General features: G+C 40.0%; 1 protein-coding gene across 4 annotated transcripts in view; it reads left to right on the top strand.

The window, feature by feature from the left end:
- Positions 1-10,918: 10,918 nt before the first annotated feature.
- Positions 10,919-22,439, top strand: part of TRNT1 (tRNA nucleotidyl transferase 1) — a 30,196-nt gene continuing 18,675 nt past the window's right edge. The window contains exons 1-4 of one of the 4 annotated variants that reach the window (XM_034997922.1): positions 10,919-10,977; positions 12,049-12,223; positions 18,410-18,603; positions 21,242-21,380. In XM_034997922.1, coding sequence (XP_034853813.1) covers positions 12,076-12,223; positions 18,410-18,603; positions 21,242-21,380 — 481 coding nt within the window. In that variant the 5' untranslated portion in view covers positions 10,919-10,977; positions 12,049-12,075. Of the gene's footprint in view, positions 10,978-11,147; positions 12,224-18,409; positions 18,604-21,241; positions 21,381-22,439 lie in introns of those variants that run through there. The other 3 variants (XM_034997923.1, XM_034997924.1, XM_034997921.1) reach the window with 3 other exon arrangements.

Here is a 22,439-nt window from a genome sequence, read left to right as displayed (position 1 = left end):
TATAGAAACCCTAAAAATAGTTATTGATCATTGTGAGGGCCATAATTTCTGGCCTCAAAGTCTGCTTTCACGTTCTATTTCTTATATTCTTTTACTCCAGGAGTGTTTACTGAATGCAGCTCTGCACAGTGCCAGGCACTGTTAAGAACATAGACTATTAGATCTGGCTACTACACTGGATACCATCTTCTTGGATATATGATCTTTTTTCAGCTTTCTCCATAATAATTTTAAAAATGCGCTTATATTTTGTCTCCATGTCCTATTTCCACTGTAGCCTGAAGGAAAATGATGGTTTTGTATAGTTTACTTTTTGGGCAACGGTTTTCTTCTTTAGAATAAACTGTAAATGTCCAAAGATAGTATAACAGAACATGCTGGAAGAATCCCCCCATTTTTTTTTTTTTAAGTAAAATCAAATTTGCCTGTATCTTTTAGAAGAAAAGCAATCTTGGTTCAGCCAAATAGTATAGTTGAAAATACAAATAGGGTAACAGGAAGGAACTCAGGATTCAGTGGTTCCATTTTGGACTCTGGTTACCGAAGCTTACTAAATGTGTCTATAAGTAGGAATCCATCCCATGGAAATGTGAAATGGAGACCAAGATTTATATGAGAGAAAAAGAGTGAAATTCATTATACCTTTACTTGTAATAGGAAAAATAATATGGGGATGGTTGCAAGAAAGATAACTTTTAAAGGTTGAAATATGTAGATAATAAAGGGAACGTTTATCAAGAACTTTTAATAATACAGGGTATTACAGAAAAATGTTAAGCAAAAACAATAGAGCAAGTATACATATATAGATAGATTTTTTCCATAATCTCATTTTTGATCAAAAGAGCAAACCGATAGGAGCAGTTATCTCTAAGTAGTAGGTTATTAGTTAGCTATTGTTGCAGAACAACCACCCACAGACACTGCAGTGGTAAATATTGATAAGCATTTATTTCTTGCCCAAGTGTCTGAGTTGTTTTTTTTTTTTTTAAGATTTTATTTATTTATTTGGCAGAGAGAGAGATAGCGAGAGCAGGAACACAAGCAGGGGGAGTGGGAGAGCGAGAAGCAGGCCCCCTGCCGAGCAGGGAGCCCGATGTGGGACTCGATCCCAGGACCCTGGGATCATGGCCTGAGCTGAAGGCAGACGCTTAACGACTGAGCCACCCAGGCGCCCCCAAATGTCTGAGTTTTGACTAGACTCTGGCTAAATTTGGCTGGGCTCCAGATCACAGAGTGGGATCACGTGTATTCTCAACACTGTCATTCTGTTGGAACCAACGGCTACCCAAGGCGGTTCTTTTTATGGTGATAGCAAATGTGCAAGAGAACAGGACCAACTGTGCAAGCCCATTTCACTTATCTCCTTATGTCACATTCACTGACATCCCAAGAATCAGAACAGATGACATGGTCACACCCAGAGTCGAGTGGACCCAGCCACAGTCTACTCCCATAAGGGTGTGGATGTGTGCAACTGCTAGAGGGCTGTGAAAAATTGGAACCAATGGCTCATCTACTGCAGTGGGATTAACATGTCCCTTAATTTTCTTCTTATGCTCCAATATATACAAATATCTTATTGTGTATAAATGCAGGAAAAAAAGTATTAGAGATACACAGATTAATGGGGTAGAACAGAGAATCCAGAAATAAACTCTCACATTTATGATTGATGGATTCTTGACAAGGATGCCAAGATAATTCAATGGAGAAAGGAACAGTTTGTTTTTTTTTAACAAATGGCATATAAATATGCAAAAGAATGGTGTTCAACCCCTACCTCATACCACATACAAAAATTAACTCCAAAGAAATCAAAACTTAAAAGTGAGAACTAAAACTATAAAACTCTTAGAAGAAAACATAGGCATAAATCTTAGTGACCCTCACATTAGGCGGTGGTTCCTTGAACCTGATCCAAAAGCAATGAAAGAAAAGGTAGATATGTTGGACTTCAGTAGAATTAAAAGCTTTTGTGCTGCAAAGGACACCAGAAAGAAAGTGAAGACAACCCACTGAATGGAAGAAAATATTTACAAATTACATATCTGGTAAGGGACTTGTAACCAGGAAAAAAATGAGGAAATCTTACAACTCACCAATGAAAAGATAAATACCCCCATGAAAAATGGACAAAAGATTTGAATGGACATGTCTCCAAAGTAGATGCCACAATAAGCAGCAAGTACATGAAAAGCTGTTCAACATCATCCATTGGAAAAATGCAAATCAAAACCACGAGGAGATACCTCTTCTCATCCACTAGGATGGTTAAAATAAAAAAGACAACTAATAGTGTTGTTGAGGATGTGGAGAAATTAGAACCCTCATAGGTTCTGGGTAGAACCACTGTTCTACCACTGTTGGTGGGAATGTGAAATGGTACAGATGCTTTGGAAAACAGTCTGGCAGTTTCTCAGAAAGTTAAACATAGAATTACTATATGAATCAGCAATTTCATTCCTAGGCAAATACCCAAAAGAATTGACAATCTATATCTGCACAAAAATTTATATGTGAATGTTCATAGCAACATTATTCATAATAGTCAAAAAGTGGAAATAGCACAAATGCCTGTCAACCAATGATAAAGAATACGTGGTATATCCATGCAATAGATGGACGTCTGGGCAGCTCAGTTGGTTAAGCTGTCCAACTCTTGGTTTTAGCTCAGGTCATGATCTCAGTGTTCTGAGATCAAGCTCCCGTGTCAGGCTCCGTGTTCAGTGGGGAGTCTCCTTGAAGATTCTTTTTCTCCCCCACCCCTCTATCCCCCCCCCCACTCGCTCACTGTCTCTCAAAAGATAAAAATAAAATAAATAAATATCCATGCAATGGAATGTTATTAAGCAGTGAAAAGAAATGAAGTACCCACACATGCTAGAGCATGGATGGTCCTTGAAAACCTGAAGCTAAGTAAAAGAAGCCAGTTCACAAAAGACCACATATTTTATGATTCCACTTATATGAAATGTCTAGAATAGGCAAATTCATAGAGATAGAAAGTATATTAGTGATTGCCTAGGGCTGGGTAGGGGGAGTGTGGGCAAAATGAGAAGTGACTGCTGATGGCGGTGGGGTTTCTCAGAGGGTAAAGAAAATGTCCCTAATTGTGGTGATGATTGCCAACTCGGAGACTAAGCTAAAAATCATTGAGTTATATACTTCATATAGGTGAAGTTTATGATGTGAATACATCTCATTAAAACTTATTTAAAAAAAAAAAAAAAAAGATGCCCTAACAGGATTTAAATAGAAACCTAGGTAGTTATTAGAACAATTCCAGTGTAAAATCAATGTGTAGGTTTACCATGTATAGCTAAAATTAAAAGCATATCTTTATTCAAAAAAGAATCCCAGGAGCTTAAGCATCTTGAGTTGTTAATCACCAGTTCTTCTTTTTACTCTTGCTTGTATTATTTTTTCACTTGTATTAAGGTAAGATTGACATATAACATTATATAAGTTGGTGTACAACATAATGGTTTGTTGTAACTACACATTACAAAATAATTTTGCAGGGACCAATTCTTTACTTGCAAAGCCAGATACAGGAAATCAACCAGAATGTGGAAACAAAAAAAAAACTATATAATTAAGCTTACTTTATTAAGGTAAATTAGTATTCTATTTCAATCAGGAGGTAACTTACCTCATGCCTGGGGCTGTCAATTGCTTTATACACATTATCATATCACAATCCTATAAGCCTATTTTGCAGATGAATAAACTGAAACTCAGACAATTTAGCCCAGTTTGGTTGTTATGCTCCCCAGAGTCACATTGCTCACAATGGCAACACTTGTGTAATTGTCATAATTATTTTAAGAGAAACAATGTAACAAGTACTTAACAAGGACTAAGTCTCCTACTTGGTGGTGGGGGGGGGGAAGAGATACCTCTGGAGAAACTTCCAATTATTTCAGGTGAAGTCTGAATATCATTTCCAGTGGGAAGATCTCTCCGACTCTACCCTTTCTCCCAAGGGAGTGTTCATTCTGCAGCTGAGACTATTTTATTTTTATACTGTACTGAATAGTATGTTTATATCTCTATCTCCACCACTAGATACAAGGGCAGGTCTTAATTTGATCTAGCTTGGTTTTATCAGAATCCATCAGAGTATCCAGTTTTAAGAAAAGAAGAGGGAGTTTGTGTTGTTACAATAGGGAATTCCGTATGATTCTCTATTTTAAGGTAGAAATGCAATGGAGAACATCGCAAGAAAGCTGGTTTAGACTCTTGGTTCTGATCTGAGGCTGCTGGTAAGTCAGAATTTTGAAGGTGATTATTCTCAGTCTTTACCCTTGGGCCTCTGTTCTTTTAACTATTATTGAAGTCCCATCTTTTAAAATTAATGACCCAGTATGAGATTTCAGAACAGCTAAAATTGATTTGTCTATTTACTTACCTCTTTTAAATGTAAAATAAAATTGCATTTGTGTGTAAAATCCCCTAGCACCAATGAAAATTGCGATTCTACATTTTCTGAGAAATCTCTTTATTTGTCCTCTGGGAGATCTTAAACTTTAGTTGGCTTCTATTAAACTTTTATGAGAACAAAACGAGTGAATGATTTTTCCTTCAAAGAGGTACTTTTTGTTGTTTCGAAGAAAGAAGACATTCTTGAAAGAGAACATGTCTTTTAAACAAATTACTCAGTGTTGCTTACCCCCAAAAGGGTGGGGGAGGGGTTTGAGGTTTAACCAGAATCAACTCCCAAATTGCAGAATATTAAAATTAGGCCAAAATTATGTTTTTATCTGACTTGTCTAAATATTGCTTCAAATATCTTCCTCAAGGGGCCTAAAATGCTATTACAAAATCTTATCTTTATAGGAAGCATTATTCTCCTTTCTCTGTCCTATTTCAAAATGCAGATGCTCTTTGGAGTAGTGATGTTTTAAGGACACTGATGCCAGTGGGTGCTGGCAGGTGGGGTGGGGACCTCTGATCTCAGGGTTACCACTCTGCTTTTTAATGGTTTTTACCTCTGTTCAGCCATGTGTTTTTACTTGAAATCAAAGCCTCTGCCTAAAACCAGAAACAGGAAGAAATGGAGAAAATATCAGCATTAAGGTCAACACAGTTATTATCCCAAGTTGATCAACCAGTTGTTTTGTCATATGATAATCCTTGGTGTTCCCATATCTTCCTATCCCCCTACCCACAAAAGCACACACTTGAAGGGCTGAATAATGAGCCCACCCCCAAAGATGTGCACCTCCTAATTCCTAGAGCTTGCACACGTATCACCTTATTTGCAGATGTAATTAAGGTGAGGATCTTTCAATGGGGAGGTTAACCAGGATTACCCAAGGGGCTCAGTGTAATCACAAAGCTCCATATAAGGAGGTAGCAGGGAGGTCAGAAAGGAAAGAGGTTATGTTTGCTGACTTTGAAGATGGAGGGAGGGAAGCTCTCGAAGCTGGAAAGGACCAAAAAGAAAACAAACACAGATTCTCCCCAAGTGCCTCTAGAGGGAATGCAGGCCTGTTGGACTCATGTTAGACTTGTGACCTCCAGAGAAGGTCAGAAAGGGAGAAAATAAGTTTATGTACCAGGCCCTTCCACCCATTTTCCATGCTACAGCCAGACTAGTCACATGAAAATACAGTAGGTTTATGAAAACTCCTGCTTAAAAAACCTTCAGTTCTTTCATATTACCATTAAAATGAAGTTCAAGTGTCATCATGTGAGGTGCCCAGCCCTGCAGGATCTTGTCCTGCCTGCTGCTTCAGCTTCATCAGAGTACTCTACTGATTTTGAGTCGGAATGTTTGAGTTGAATTCTGCGTGTGCTCCTCACTACCTGTGTGACCTTAGACAAATTAACCTCTCTGTGCTTATGTTTTCTCATTGGAAAATACCTCATTGCATGTTCCTGAGGATTAATAAGAATACAATGCTTGTCACCATTCTAAGCATAGTATAAATTACTATGTAGACTTATCATTACTGTGAGCATTCACACATGCCATGGACACAGTAGACACTAAACGATGGATGGATGGATGGATGGATGGATGGATGAAAACAGCATTGCATTCACAACTGTTGCACATAGTCTGTTACTTCTCTCTGATTTGCAGAGATGATTCAGTTTTAAAGGAACACAACCAAAACTTAGATGAACAGAGACAACTGAACATTTGGGAGCCACATTTTGGCTACTAGATGTATAAACTGGAATAAAAAAATCTGATCCACTATGAAGAAAGTTGAAAGCTGTCCACTCCTGAGGGAGTCTTTAGCCAGCACTGAAGTGCATACCAACCAACATTAATGGGTTTTCAAACCAGCATTGGTAACTAAGACTTGAAGTTTGTATATACAATAAGTAACTCTAAGCCGTTTTTATCTAATTTTCTTTACTTTTTAATAATATGTTGCATTCTAACTGCAGAATAATACTCATGGCAGTGGTGTTTCTATAGTATAATGGAAACTTGCCCTACCCTAACAGTCCCCTCCGTTCATATTTACTTGGGGGTAGATAATATACAATAAGAATACTTTCTGTAGGAGTTCTGTGTAATAAATGTCAGTTCCTTTGCAGGTAAAATTCTATTTCCCTCAGGATGGGTCTATACTAAGAGAGAATAGTAAACCTCTTGTGTGCAGCAGAAAGGATTTTTCATTGCTTTGGTGGTTCTTACCATTGTCCTGGGGGGAGGGTTGAGCAGCATCTGTCTACAGAGTTCTCTTCCACTTTAGTTAATGGCCTCAAAGTTCTTCATTCTACCTTCATATGGAAATGCTTTAATAGTTGAATTTATTTGAATAAGCATTTCTTGAGAGCCTTTTTAAATATATATTTTTAAACTTTCATGTTCTAGTTTTTGGCTAATATATGGAAAGAAAATGGTCAGGTTTTTTTCAGGTATAATTTACATAAAGGAAAGTTTACCCTTTTTAGTGTACTGTTCATGTGTTTTGACAGACACAGTCATGCACTCACCACCACCATCAAGATATAGAAGCATTCTATCACCCCCCAAAGTTCACTCACGCCACTTTGTAGTGAGCCCCTCCCTCCATCTGCTGTTCCCTGTGGCAACTGGGCTGTTTTATATCTCTATAATTTTGCCTCTTCCAGGATGTCTTATGAATAGAATCATTATGTAGCCAACTGAGTCTGGCTTTCTTTATTTCAGATTGAGATATATATCAGGAGTTAACTCTTTTATATTGCTAAGTGATATTCCTTTGTATGGATGTACCACAGTTTACTTATCCATACATCTGTTGGAGGAAATTTGGCTTATTTCCAAGTACAGATGATTATCAGTAAGTCTATTACTACCATTCACATACTTTTTTTTTTTTTTTTTTTTTAAGTAGGCTCCATGCTTAGCATGGAACCCAACACAGGACTTGAACTCATGGCCCTGAGATTAAGACCTGAGCTGAGATCAAAAGTCAGACACTTAACCGACTGAGCCACCCGGGTGTCCCCACATACATTTTTAAATGTGAACGTAAGTTTTCTTTTCTCTCCGTTAAATATCAAGCAGTAGGTTTGCTGGGTTGTATATTAAGAGTAGATATAGGGGCGCCTGGGTGGCTCAGTCGTTAAGCGTCTGCCTTCAGCTCAGGTTATGATCTCAGGGTCCTGGGATCGAGTCCCACATCGGGCTCCCTGCTCGGTGGGAAGCCTGCTTCTCCCTCTCCCATTCCCCCTGCTTGTGTTCCTGCTCTCGCTATGTCTCTCTCTGTCAAATAAATAAATAAAATCTTAAAAAAAAAAAAAAGAGTAGATATAACTTTATCAGAAACTGCCAAACTGTTTTCCAGAATAGTTGTAGCAGTTTGTATTCTTATCAACAGTGTATGGGTTCCAGTTGATCTACATTGTTGGCAGCACTTGATAATCCCAGGTTTTTGATTGAAACATTCTAATAGGTATGTAATAGCATCTCACTGTGCCTTCAATTTGTATTTCCCTAATAACTGAGGTTGCCTGTCTTTACAGGATTGGTTGCTAACCATATAACTTCTGCTACATTTGTTTCTGTATTATAACCTGTTTCTCTATACTTTAAGTTATTATTAAAATTAAAACTTACTGGGGCGCCTGGGTGGCTCAGTTGTTAAGCGTCTGCCTTAGGCTCAGGTCATGGTCCCAGGGTCCTGGGATTGAGCCCCGCATCGGGCTCCCTGATCAGTGGGGAGTCTGCTTCTCCCTCTCTTACTCCCCCTGCTTGTGTTCCCTCTCTCGCTGTGTCTCTGTCAAATAAATAAAATCTTTAAAAAAATGCTTTAAAATTAAAACTTATTGGGGTGCCTGGGTGGCTCAGCTGGTTAAGTGTCTACCTTCAGCTCAGGTCATGATCCCAGGGTCCTGGGATCCAGTCCCGCATTGGGCTCTCTGCTCAGTGGGGAGCCTGCTTCTCTGTCTCCTGCTCCCCCTGCTTGTGCTCACCCCTGCTCGCTTGTGCGCTGTCAAATAAATAAAATCTTTAAAATATTAAAACTTATTTATATTTGCTGCCGCTGAATAAAAATACGTTTGTTTTTAAATTACTAACCTTGAATCCTAAGACCTCTAGATCTACTTATTCAGGTAGTTTTGTCGATTCCTATGCAAACCATTATGTCATCTGAAAAGACAGTGTTGCTTCTTTCCTGATTATGACATCTTTTATTTCTTTTTCTCATGTTAATGTTTATGAACTACGGTAAAATATTGAAAAGAACTTATGAGACTGGGCATCTTTGTTCTTGATATCAGAGGAAAAGTAGTCAATATTTTACCATTACGTATGATGGCAGCTGTACATTTTTCATAGATGCCCTTTACCAGATTAAGGAAGTCTCCTAATCTTAGTTTTCTTTTTTTTTAACTTTATTTTTTAATTTAATTTTGTTAGTCACCATACAACACATTGCTAGTTTTTGTTGTAGTGCTCCATGATCTTAGTTTTCTGAGAGTTATAGTCATTAATAAGTGTGGAATTTAAGTGTTTTTTCTGCATCTATTGGGATGATCATACAGTCTTCTTTTTTAGTCTGCTAATATGGTGAATAACAATGATTGGTTTTCTTTTTTTTTTTTTTTAAAGATTTTATTTATTTATTTGACAGAGAAAGACACAGCGAGAGAGGGAATACAAACAGGGAGAGGGGGAGGGAGAAGCAGACTCCCTGCCGAGCAGGGAGCCCGATGTGGGACTCGATCCTGGGACTCCAGGATCATGACCTGAGCCGAAGGCAGTCGCTTAACCAACTGAGCCACCCAGGCGCCCCCAATGATTGGTTTTCAAATATTAAATCTATCTTGCATTCCTGGGATAAATCAAACTTGATCAAAATCCAGTTTGCTGGATTTGGTTTGCTAATATTTCATTAAATATATGTTTTTCTAGGTTCATGTGGATATTGATGTATAAATTCTTTTTTTGGTTATATCTATTTCAGGTTATCAGTTGTCATGCTGGCCCCAAATTAGAGGATGTTTCCTACTCTATTTTCTGAACAAAAATTATAGAAGATTGGTGTTATGTCTTCCTTAAGTGATTGATAAATTTGACCACTAAAACCATTTGGGCCTGGAATTATCTTTGTGGGAAGTTGGTTGTGAACAAACTTCAATTTCTTTAGTAGTAAAGGCCTATTTAGATTTTTAAATTTCATCCTGTTTGTTTTGATGTATGTTTCAAAGAATCTGTCCATTTCATCCCCAGTGCAAATTGTCAGTAAAATTGTCCATAATGTCTTCTATTATCCTGTTAATGTCTTATGTCTGTAGTGCTATGCTCTTTCACATTGAATTCTCTAATTTTTTTCTTGCACAGGCTAGTTAGGATATATGAATATATTCATTGCCACACGAAGAAACATAAATCAATGCTTGGCCTCTGAACAGCAACTTGGGACACTAGGCCTGTTCTTCTCAAAATGGGCTACCTAATAGCCCTGAAGATAAGAGGGCTGATCATTGGAAACCACAGAAATACTACGGCACATGAATTTTCCTAGGAAAATTTTAGGGAAATTAGAGTGCTATAAAGACTACACTTAATGAAAACATATGATGCGATTTTATTTTATTTATTTTTAAAGATTTTATTTATTTGAGAGAGCGAGAGAGCGTGCACACGAGCCAGGGAAAGGGCAGAGGGACAAGCTGACTCAGGGAGTCCAACCGCAGGGCTCCATCCCAGGACCCTGGGATCATGACCTGAGCCAAAGGAAGACGCTTAACTTATTGAGCCACCCAGGTGCCCTGATTTTTAAATTTTTTTAAAAGATAATTGGCAAATTAATTGGAAGTGTCCCTTTTCAAGGATTTAGGGCTTTACTCCTACTCCTTTGCTACTTTATTTACTCTTCTCAGCCTTGGAAAAAACGAAAGAACTGCATCAAATCCAAGTTCTTCATTTTGCAGCTGCAAGAGCCTTCAGACTTCACAAAAACCAGGTGGGAAAATAAAATATGCCCAGTAATTTCAACGAACTAGAGGGTTTAATTTAGAACTAGTGTCTGAAACCCTCTGCTTAGGTCTTGAGGAAAGGGAAGAGTAATTGAGCATTCCCTCCTTGCTGGGAAGTAACATGACATTAAAGCCTGGCAACCCCCTGTAATAGGTTTTATTGACAGTCTCATTCTACAAAGGAAAAGAGCGACACTTGCCCAAGATCACACGGGCATGCAACGCAGATGGGCGTCTGACTACCTCAGGGCAAGAGAGAGGTGTAGCGAGATGTAGTTAAAAGATATACAAGACCCTGGTGCCTCGAATTCCCCAGGAGCACCGCCTGCAGCGTAGCTTGGCTTCAGAGGCGCGGAAAAACCGCCCTCTGCTTCTAGCCCGGTGGTAGGGAGGCAGGCACGCGGGGAGAGCCCACTCGGACCCCGCCCACGCCCCGCTGCGACTTCCCCATTCGCTGACGACCGACGCGCGGCGGTGACGTCACGGCGTCCGCCGTCCGGAAGTGCGCGGGTGGCGACGACGGCGGCGGCGGTGGGGCCGGTGAGCGGCTGCACGGGGGAGGCGTGCGGGTGCGCGCCGCAGGGAGGGAGGGCGTGCGGGTGCGCGCCGCAGGGAGGGCCCCGGGGCGGTGGAGCCTCCTGGGGAGGGTGCGAGCCTGTGGCGGTGAGAGGCATTCTCTCCACTGCGGAACAGAGCTCGACGTGCAGGTCGTGGGGCCGCGTCCCCGCCACGTTCCAGTAACTGCAGGCTGAATCATCGGGCTTCCCCGGGCACTTTCCGTTCTTTGGGGCCGGCCCCCCGAGGGTCTCACTAAGCTTTTTCGGTCTGGCACCCGGAATGAGGGGCGGGACACGCCTCTTCGAGGCCAGGGTCCTCAGCGGGTTTTTCTGATTTTAGGCGGACTTGGAAGGACACTTTTTCTTCCCCACGTGGTCTGGGTGAGGAGAACTCGTCTCGCCCCCTGGTGGGAAACGCCGCCTTTTGAAACCTGCTGCCCACGGAAAGGAAGGACTCCCTTGTGGGTTCCGTGGGGGCCGCTTGAAATCCTGTCAGTCCCTCACGGAGACCCGGTTCACGTGGAAATCGGTGTGGGTGGGACTCAGGAGCCGGCAGGACGGAAAGGAATGGTGAATGAGGAAAAAAGCGGGCAGCTAAGACGAGTCTTGGGAAAATGATTTTCAATGCCTGGGAAATGTCCCTGGGTCGTATATCTTAGGTGCAGGTGGGCAAGTGCAGTGTTAAACGTGTGGCTGTGCCGTGTTTTGGAGGAGGCCAGGTCTTCCTGTGTTTTGAGTTTCCTTTTCTGCAACCACTGTTCTTGGCAGCCTGCTCCCCTCAGGCTTTAACCGAAACCCACCTCTCCAGGGAGCACTGTAATAGTAAAAGGTGATAACGCGACTATAGCAGTAAGTGCTTCAGGAGTACAAAACTGCTTAGCCACAAGCATAGATCTAGTCATAGGTGACTGTCCCTCCAATTGTCACTGGTTTCAGTTTTTTCATCTGAACAGGAGATTGAGTGTCTCTCCGATGTAAAATAGAATTGCAGTATATCCCTTTAGTTTCCCTCACTTGTAAGTTTCATTATCGTACATGCATGTTTGTCTTGTAGATGTGTGGTTGGTGACCTTGCCCCCAGATGCTGAGGTGCCTGAATCCCTGCCGCAGGCCATTACTGAGCGGTAGTTGGAGTAGGCTGTGCCTTTTCAAGCAGTATCTGTTTACAATGAAGTTGCAGTCTCCAGAATTCCAGTCACTGTTCACAGCAGGATTGAAGAGTCTGACAGGTGAGAGATTAGGATGCTTTCTTGCTTTGGAAGGCCGTGTAAATGGAGAAATGGAGGCTTAATGTTTTTTAGTCAACACTCAGGTTTTTTTTTTTTTTTTTGCTGTTGAGCTAACAAAAGAAAGGTTTACTATGGGTAATCCCAAACTATAGCCAGACATAAAAGATTCAGGCAGTGACTTCAATTAAAAAACATGGCTTTTCTGTATGTTATGCTAATTACTTTATAGATAGGTTACAGAATTGGGCCTACTAACTTAATGGGTAGATACATTTTTTCTTGTTTTGTGGATGAGGAAGGAGGCTTAGGAATGTGCCAACATTTTTATAATAACTAGAGAGCTGCATTTTGAACTTGGGTAGTCTGCTTTCAGTACCCAGCTTGTAACCATCAAGCTGTATTTCCTCCTTAGTCATAAGTGCTTTCTGAGTGAACTGAAGGCAGAAGGAAATAGGAGTTCCTTCCATTTGTGCACATACAAAACTCACCTGGAAGGGGCACAGGAAATGACTTAAGCTAAGTCCCTGATTACAGCAGCTTCAGGTTGCTTGTCACAGTCTTACCATTCCTTACACTGGTCCTCAGAATCAGCTATGCTGTTACTGAAGCAGCCACACAGCCGCATTCCAAAGCCTCTGGTATTTTAGTGGCCCTTAAGAAATACACAAAGGTATGTGTTTGTAGAAACATGACCTATACAGTGGCATGCAACCCTGGCTGTCCATTAGGTTCACCTGGGGAGCTTTTAAAATACACAAATCCTGGGGTACCACCCTGACCTACTGAACTGGAATCTCTGGGGAGGATGGGCATCCATAAATTTTTGTAAGAACTCCATTAATCCTGTGCACAAAAGGTGGAGGAGCGTTGAAATGACTTTCCTTGTATTCGTTTATTCCCAGAGCCACTTTTCTATTCTTGAATTTAGATGATTTTTTAGATACATGTCACAGGTCAGTGGTCCAGAACTTGTTGATTCATATAGATTCTTCATGTGATCTTGAAGTGGAGGGTCTAAAGCTGATACTTCACTCTGAGTTGTAATTACAGTGAAAAAGTGTAGAAACTCCAGTCCAATAGAAATATCAGTCACATGTCCAATGTATACTTTTCTAGTAGCCACATTAAAGATAAAAAGAAATGGGTGAAATTAATTTTAGTAATTATTTTAGTATAGCATTTCATCAACTACATTTAAGATACCATCATTTTAATATAAAATTTATGTAAAATTATTAATGAGGTATTTCACATCTTTCCTTGCAAGTCCTTGAAATCTGGTGGTTAGCACATCCCAACCATCTTAATTCAGACTCACCACATTTTAAGTGCTCAGTTCAGTAACCATATATGCCTACTGTTTGAACAGCACAAGTTTAGAAGCTCCAAATCTGAGTTGAATTCAAGCTTGTTCTTTCTTTATATGCCTTTCCCAGCTCCTAATCTTCCCACCTTCAGTTGCAAGAGGCCTCTTGGAAGAAAGGTGCCAAATGCTTGGATGTAGGTAATTAACTCTTGGTGGCCTGTTTCAGGTCCTTCTGCATTTTTCTTTTGGAAACAAGGCTCTGGATATTGATTGCTATAGGTTCTTGAACATCTTTTATTTTAACAATTTCATTTGGCTTACTAACCCTTACCTCAAGAGTTGAATTGTCTCCATCTTGAGAGGTGAAATCCTATGGATTTAGGAACTTAGTACGGTGGGAAGATACAGATCTATTTACCCCCAGGGTCTTGTTCTCCAAAGCCTGGCAAATGGTAGCACGGACATATTCTTTTTTTTTTTTTTTTTAAAGATTTTATTTATTTTTGACAATGTACAAGCAGGGGAAGCAGAGGGAGAGGGAGAAGCTCCCTGAGCAGGGAGCCCGATGTGGGGCTCGATCCCAGGAACCTGGGATCATGACCTGAGCTGAAGGCAGATGCCTAACTGTCCAAGCCACCCAGGTGCCCCAGCACGGACATATTCTAAAGTTGACTTTTTTAGGTTAGAGTGGAAGTGGCAAGAATGGAATCTTTTAGTGCAAAGCTCATCAGTTAGAAAATCAAATAATTGGTTTTATTTGTTTTTTGCTACTTTCTAAGGACTTGCGTGTTCTGGTAAAATAAGATATTCTGCATGAAAACAATGCACAAACACATACACACAAATGATGGCTGTTGGATGGTGATACTGTGCAGTTGAATACTATACCAGTTCTCAAATCCTAATAGGTGCTTTGCCACATGTGAAATTAGTTTCCAGTATGCAAGACTTAGGGAAGCTAGGGTAGTGGATTATCTGTACACTGTATAGGATTTTATAATTTGTCAGTTTATTTCATGTAATTTATTTTTCCTTTTGCTTGAGGACAACATTGTAGAGGCATGCTAGGGGCATATGAGATTTTTTTCTCCATTCTATACACGAGACTGAAGTTCCAAACATTGATTTTTTTCCTAAGTTAACGTGGTTAGTGGACAAGCCAGGACTTCTTTGGCTGCTTGGCTGTGGTCAAATACTGGGCATTAGCACTCAGTGGTTAGCTTTTAAGTGCTTTGGTATGTGCTGTCGTAAGGCCATCACTGTAACTTTTGGGACAGTAGGAACACCTGATCACTCTTCAAGTTTGGGAGATCCTGGAAAAACTGAAGAACAGTTCGTTTATTTTTTGGTAGGAATAGTCATGACATAAAATGGTCTTCCCATTTTAGTTGCACTTTCTGTACCCCCTTCCTCCAAAACTTAAAATTCAAAATTGTAGAGGGAAGAAGTTAATGAAAATTAGATTGAAAATTAAAATAAAAAAATAGACAATTGTAAAAATTTTCTGATATATAATATCATGGTCCTTTGGATTGCTAACGATAATAATTAAAAATAGCTTACTATCAGCTGTGGCAGTTGAAGCAGATTAATAGCTTTGGAATGATGAAATTATGCATTTCTTGAGTCTCAGGCTTAAATTTACAATTAAATTTAGCTGCATTAGGTATTTTTTTTCTGAGTATGTAGTTTACAAAATTCATTGAAATGTGGATTTCTGTAAGATTGAAGATACCAGTAATTGAGGAAAAGGAGTGTCTAAGCTTGATAATCCCTATTCTTTTAGGTCAGCATAAAGTCATTGCATTTCTTACACTTTTTATGACTGTTCCACATGGGCACATTTTTTGCCTTAATACGCCTTTCTCAGTGGTATTATGTTAGAATTGTGAGTTTTTGGGAAATAGTTATCTATTTCCATACGGCTAATCAAAATGATGAATAGATTACTTTGAATTCTGTATCTCTTTGTGTAATGCGGTTAATTGATTAGGTGACTTTGAACTTAAAATTTTGGTCAAGCTAGCATGAGAATCTTAAAACAGGTGATCTTGTATTCAGTCTTGACCTTCTTCATCCTGTTAAAGTAGGTTCAAGTGAAAGTAAAACTTACTCATTTTTTGCATTTCAAAATAGTTTCTCACTGTATTGAAGGAAGAAAACCTTTAAAAAATACATTTCCGGGGCGCCTGGGTGGCTCAGTCGTTAAGCGTCTGCCTTCGGCTCAGGTCATGATCCCAGAGTCCTGGGATCAAGCCCCGCGTCGGGCTCTCTGCTCAGTGGAAAGCCTGCTTCTCCCTCTCCCACTCCCCCTGCTTGTGTTCCCTCTCTCGCTGTGTCTCTCTCTGTCAAATAAATAAATAAAAAATCTTAAAAAAAAAAAAAATACATTTCCAATGAGGTCACTCTGATTTTTTTTTTTAAATTTTTTTTGAAGCAGGGATATCACAATTAGGTTCCATCGTGAGCCACATTGGTGTAAAGATAAGTAAGATAAGTATTCTACCCTAAGAATGAACAGGTAATTTTAATATAATTAGTATGCATAAAAAATAGGCTCCTCTCATAGCTTAGAGGAAATTGATTTAACTCCACCAGCAGGAGAGGCTTCCTAAACTGAATCACAAAAGATGAATAAGGATGTGCTAGATCAGTGTTTTCCTCATTGTGGGTAGTAACCCCACTAGTCGACCTTAAAGTCAATTTAGTGGTCATGACCAGCATTAGAAAAACAGAGGAAAAGAGGGTAGAATAGATGAGATCGTGTGGTATGACATCCTGAAAGTTCGGTTTAGGTATGAGTGACTAACATGCAAAATGTCTTCCTGGTGTGGGTTGTGCACCAAGACATTTCATGGCCAGCTGCTTAGCGAGGTGAGTAAGCTGGGAAGGTGTTTGGGTGAAGTGATCTTTGCAAGCAAAGTTACAGAGAGAAACTACAGGGAGAGTTTGAGTGTAAAGCACGATGCAGAGATTAGTGAGAGAGGAGACAGAACTGGGTCAGGAGGCCCTTGTATAATGTACCACAGAAATGTGGATATTGTGCTGGGAGTAGTCAGAGGAACGGTGGCATAGCCTAATCAAGCGAGTGATTTAGAACCCTCTGTCTAGACGGTGGAAGCTGGATTTAAGGGGGCTGATGTAGCACTCTTGTTCAGGAAGGAGATGAAGAGGCCCTGAACTAGGGAGAAATGAGGATAGAGTCCAGAAATAGTTTGGCAGTCCTTAACTTTTTGGGTCATGGACCTCTATAAATCTCATGAAAACTGGACTAACATATATGGTTTTTTGTTTTGTTTTTGTTTTTTTTGACTACCATACATGGTTTTTATATTTTATTTTAAGAGACCATGAACCCTATATGAAGGAACCCTTAATAGGGACATATAGTCAGTAGGACTTGATTAGAAATGTGGAGTGAAAGGAAGATGAACAACACATACTCTTGGAAAGGACTTAGGATGGTCTGGGACAGCCAGAAATTTAGGCCAGAAGGTAAATGGAGGGAGCATTTGTTACTTTGTAGCAGATCATTGTAGGTTGTCTCCAGAGAGTTGGGCTGAAGGTTTAGGAAGAATAGGTAGAGGAAGAGGATGAGCAAGCACAGATTTAGGGTAGGGATGGAGGTTAACATACTGGCTTGTGATTAGGGATGTCAGAACTCTGATGTATTTAGCTCAGTGCTCAGGTCAGTGCCCTCCAGTCAGAGACCAGGTGAGTTGTTAGGAGAACACTGACCATGGAGAACCTTGGAGTATCTCAGCCAAAGGTTTTTAGAAAGGACTTCTTGTAGGGTTTGTGCTTGTATCATATTTTGGGGCAGGTATAAGAAGTACAGTTTCCTGTGGGTTAGGTGGTATCAGGAAGCAAGGATAAATCTGCGATGGGTGTCTTAATTCTTACCTAGAAGGTGAGAACACAGCTCTCTGCTCTGTTAACCGGTGGATAAATAAGAAGTCACACATATTATTAATTGTCATAAGGTGGCGTCTTTGATAGTATTCCTGTCTTCTGTGTTCAGACAGGATTACTAGTTGTCTTGTTTTAACCGATCCATCATGGTCACCGAGTGGACTTGTCTGATGTGGATGTTCTCTGACATTGTTTGGGTTCAACAGGAGAATACCAGGGCCCAGTTATGGGTGCCAGGCCACCTTTTGGCAATACCAAGGCTCAGGGGCTTGTATAAGGCCAGTTTCTGGATGTCATTCTCCCTAGGTGCCATATGATGTCCTTTGGTCATGAGTAATTAACAATGGACTTTGCCTTATCTTGTACCTAGAGGAGCCCACTCTGGGTCTCCTGTATTGAGGCCCTCACAGTAGTTTGAGCCTTCCTATGGCTTTTCTAGAGCACAGAGAGGAGCAGAAATAAACATTGTATGCAGATTATTTCTTGAGGGATTCTTAGCTGTAACGTTATCATACCTGGGGTGATAGACTAATGTTGTTTGACAGTTTCATAGCTTCATGCATGAACGTTATAGCCTCAGCATCAGTACACAAAGAGAAATAGGTCTAAGAACACCTGACGTTTCTGAAGTATGCACATAAACTTGGAGGAAAAGCAGAATTCTTCACTTTTTGGTTATAATTCAAATGCGTATCGGTGACCTTGGGGGATTGTGGAAGATAATTGGGAAGATAATTCTGAATTATCTTCCGAATCTGCCAAGAAAAAAATCTGCAAATTCCCTGCTCTCAAGAGTTGTGAGAGGCATTCTACTCTAGGTAAGTCACTTCATTTCTGTGGGCCTTGTTCTAATTTTTATGTGAAAAGTCTAGTTAAGTAATTTCTGCTGTCCCTAATAGATTGGAAAAACCTTGTACTTCTATAATTCTTAAATAAACTGAAGTAAAATATATTCTTTCTCCTCTCAGAATTATTTGTCAAAGAAAATCATGAATTAAGAATAGCAGGAGGAGCGGTGAGGGATTTATTAAATGGAGTAAAGCCTCAAGATGTGGATTTTGCTACCACTGCTACCCCTGCTCAAATGAAGGACATGTTTCAGGCTGCGGGTATTCGTATGATAAACAACAAAGGAGAAAAGCATGGAACAATTACTGCCAGGGTAAGTGAAAGGTTTGACAGCAATTACATTGTCTTTTTTGTAATTTTTAGAAGTTTAATATGTTTTTTCTAGTTTTAAAAAGCAAGTGACGAAAAACTAATAAAATATGTCTGTCTCTCTCTCCCTTTTACACCCTGCATCCTCCTTTGCTACAGCCACTTTCAACTAGTTTTTATGGTACTTACCTGTTAGCCCCACATTTCTAAAAAAGTCATTTCTATGCTGCAGAGTTTGTCTTTGTTTCAGATTTCCCAGTTGTGAGATGTTGTGTGCTGACTTGCTGCACGGGAGAGTGGCAGCTTCTTGCCCACAGTGCATGCAGCTCTCCCTCCCTCGTCTTCACACTATGCCTGGACCATCATGTTTGGTTGAATTCATGTTCAGTGTTTTCATTTCTGACTGTATTGGTTGCAGCTGGATTATGAAGTGTATTGTGCCTGCATCTCTTTCTGGGGTGATTTTGGTTTTCCCTGCACTTAACAGCATTTTTCTTTTCTCTAGCTTTCTGTGTGCCATTATTTCGTTCCTGTACTCTGTGACCTTCCTCTTAGTAGATGAAACCCATCAAGTTTCAGTTCCTGTGTTTTGAGCCACTTCATCTCCGGATCCCAGCCCCCCACCCCTCCTTAGGAAGGCTTTCTGAGCTTTTTACGTAGTGTTTTTAATTTCAAGACGCTGTGCTTTGGTTTGGATGTGTCTTTTCATTCACTGTGTAGGGATACTTAGTGGGCCCTCTTGTATTCCTCTCATAATTCCATCCCCTTTGTTCAAGGTCTTCACCTTTGGAATCTGCTGTGATGTTGGATGTTGGACCATGGGGACTCTGATCTGCTAGTTTTATCTTTTGTCTCCTATTTTATATTTAAGTTTTTTTTATTCATTTGAGAGAGAGAGTGAGCGAGCACGAGCAGGGGGAGGGGCAGAGGGAGAGGAAGAAGCAGACGCCCTGCTGCACGCTGAGCCTTACACAGGGCTCGATCCCAGGACCCTGAGATCATGACCTGAGCTGAAGTCAGTCACTTAACTGACTGAGCCACCCACGCGCCCCTCTCCTATTTTATATTCTCATATCTTTATTTTACTTTCCGTGAGATTGCCTTAACTTGATCATCCAGTTTTCCTGTTATATTTGCAACCTTTGCCATTTAAAAAATTTTTGAGGTGTTTCTCAGAATATTTCTTTTGAAAACTTTCTCTTCTTGTTTCAGATGCAGTGTCTTTCTTTCTTTAGGATATCGGTTATAGTTGCTTTGACACTCTCTTTCCTCTTTTTCTGTCTTTGCTGTTGGCTTTCCTTAAATGTGGTCTGGTTCTTAAGTTTGGGTGATCCTCTGGTGTTCGTAAGGTGACTTGCGAACTTTACTGTAGTTTGTGTAGGAAATGTCAGCTAGTTAGTTGTGGGATCACCAGTGTCAGTATTGGTAGGCCTTTTCATTAGGGAAAATCAGAAGAATCCTTTAGTGTCATTCAGGTTAGAACAAGCCTGGTTATTAGCATTTGGAAAACCGAGTGGGGAAAGAGAATGAGGGTCGTGTTGATTTTTTTCACTTAATCTTGTTTTCATTGTGGTGCTTCACTCCCACCATCCTCTGTGTCTGGTGTCCCAAATTGTGACTATTTATAGGTCAGCCTTTCTAGTGAGTTAATCTCTGGTTCTTTGCCAGGGAGACATTCCAGGGGTCTGTTTCCTACAGTGATTTTCAGTCTTCCATATTTCAAACCCTTTTCTTACCGCTTACCTTTACAGAAAACTTGTGCTTCAAATTCTTGAGTTCTAGAACCTTATAGTGAGATCTAACTTGTTCCTAGAGAAGAAATGAGATCGAGAGGAATTCTAGAACAGAGTTACAGTGATCATTAGTAGCCTTCAGTTCTTAATGAAGAGATTCCAAATTCCTCAGTGGCATGTGAAACCCTTTGCCGTCTACCCTAAATGCTAACATGCTATTTGTCAGCAATACTTGTGCATATATCCCTCTTTCTCTCACCTGTGCCTTTGGTTATCTTTTCTCTTCATTGAAATGCTCTTTCCACGTGTGCACGTACAGATCCTACTTAGTTTTCAAGGCTCAGCTCACATGTCATCTATCCTGAAGCTACTCCGCTTTTTCCCAGCTGGAGCTCATCTCTCTTCCCACGATATATATGTGTATATATATATATATATATATATATATATAGTACTTTATTTCAGCTTCATTGATGGTTACCAGTTGCAGAAGGAGTTAATGGTTTGTAGTTCTTCCTCTATCAGTCCTTTGCTAATGGTATATATGTTATAAATTGATATTCAGCTCTTAAGAGGCAAACTGGAGCTATTAAAAAATATTTCAGAGTAGCCTAATTTGAAATGAAGAACTGGAATACACTGTTTTGAGGGCCTCTTCTGTTCTCTGCCACAGCATTTGTTAGAGTTGTCATTTTTTTTTTTTTAATGTCAGACTCATCCTTTTTAATTAAGATGGATTTATTTTTAAAAAAAATTCTTTGGATCTATCTTGAATATTGTGTCTTTCTGTTTCAAGATAGATGTGTACTAGGTGACTTTGAAAAGAAAGAAGATATACTTGTCAGGACTCTTATTTTTTTCAATTCATCCAGTGATACTAAAAACTAATTAAAAAACATTTCATTACAGCTTCATGAAGAAAATTTTGAAATTACTACACTGCGGATTGATGTTGTCACTGATGGAAGACATGCTGAGGTAGAATTCACAACTGATTGGCAGAAAGATGCTGAACGCAGAGATCTCACTATAAATTCTATGTTTTTAGGTAATATCTAGAGATAATGTTTTAATCCAGTCTTTCTGAAAGCTGCCCCCCCCTTTTTTTAAAGATTTATTTATTTGAGAGAGAGCAGGGTGAGGGGCAGAGGGAAAAGGAGAGAGACTCCCAAGCCAACCCTGTTCTGAGCAAGGAGCCCAATGTGGGGTGTGATCCCACGACCCCAAGATCATGACTTGAGCTGAAACCAAGAGTTGGATGCTTAACCCCTGAAAGCTGCCTTTTCGAGTGAATCTGCATCCTGGAAATGTTCTCCAACCCGAGAGGTTTAGTTTCATCTGAGAGTGTAGTGTATGGGTTAAAAGATGACTCTGGAGCCAAAAGTCCTGGATTCAAATTCTCTGACTCTGACTCACTGGCTGTAAAATGAGGATGCTAATATCTGCTTCCTTTGCAAGGCTGTCGTGAGGATTAACGGAGTTAATAATTATACGTCTTTAGAACAGTGCTTGGCACATGTACACATTCCGTGCTCACTTATTAATTGCATCTAAAAATGGTTAACATTTCAGGTAAGAAAAATATACCCACATACATCCCCCAAATCATTCTCCATTGCACTGTCTTTTGTGCATGCCCACACTAGCCTTTCTTTCCTCTTTTCTGGTGCCCATGGCACACACTTGTGAATGACCTCAGCACCTTTTCTGTGGCTGTGCCCAGACACAAGGTCCGATTCTTTCATAGCATTACATTTTAGGACTCACCTGTAATCAGAGTTGGCATGCAAGAGAGAACCTATTTATCATCTCAACTTGATTTTTTTGTTAATGAAACCAATGAGACTCATAATAGGTGAATTAAGTTAGTGCTTTATTGAAGCGTTATTTTTTGTCCTATAAATTGTAGTCAAGCCCTTTGTGTTTAAGACTGGATTAGAAAATAGAGCTGAAGCAACCACTCTTCATAACCTAGTTGTGGCAGCAGTAATAGTGAAAGGATGAAGGACAGGTTCCTTGCTACCCAAAAGTATCCTGTGTAACTTTTTTCAAGTTGAAATGGTATAAGGTGTGGAAGCAATTACTGTTTCATCAACATGAAAATCCT

Source organism: Mirounga leonina, unplaced genomic scaffold (assembly GCF_011800145.1).
Source record: "Mirounga leonina isolate KUSES-001 unplaced genomic scaffold, KU_Mleo_1.0 Mir_94, whole genome shotgun sequence".
Taxonomy (NCBI): Eukaryota; Metazoa; Chordata; class Mammalia; order Carnivora; family Phocidae; genus Mirounga; species Mirounga leonina.
The sequence above is the reverse complement of the archived record's forward strand: the minus strand, read 5'-3'. Positions and strand labels throughout refer to the sequence as shown.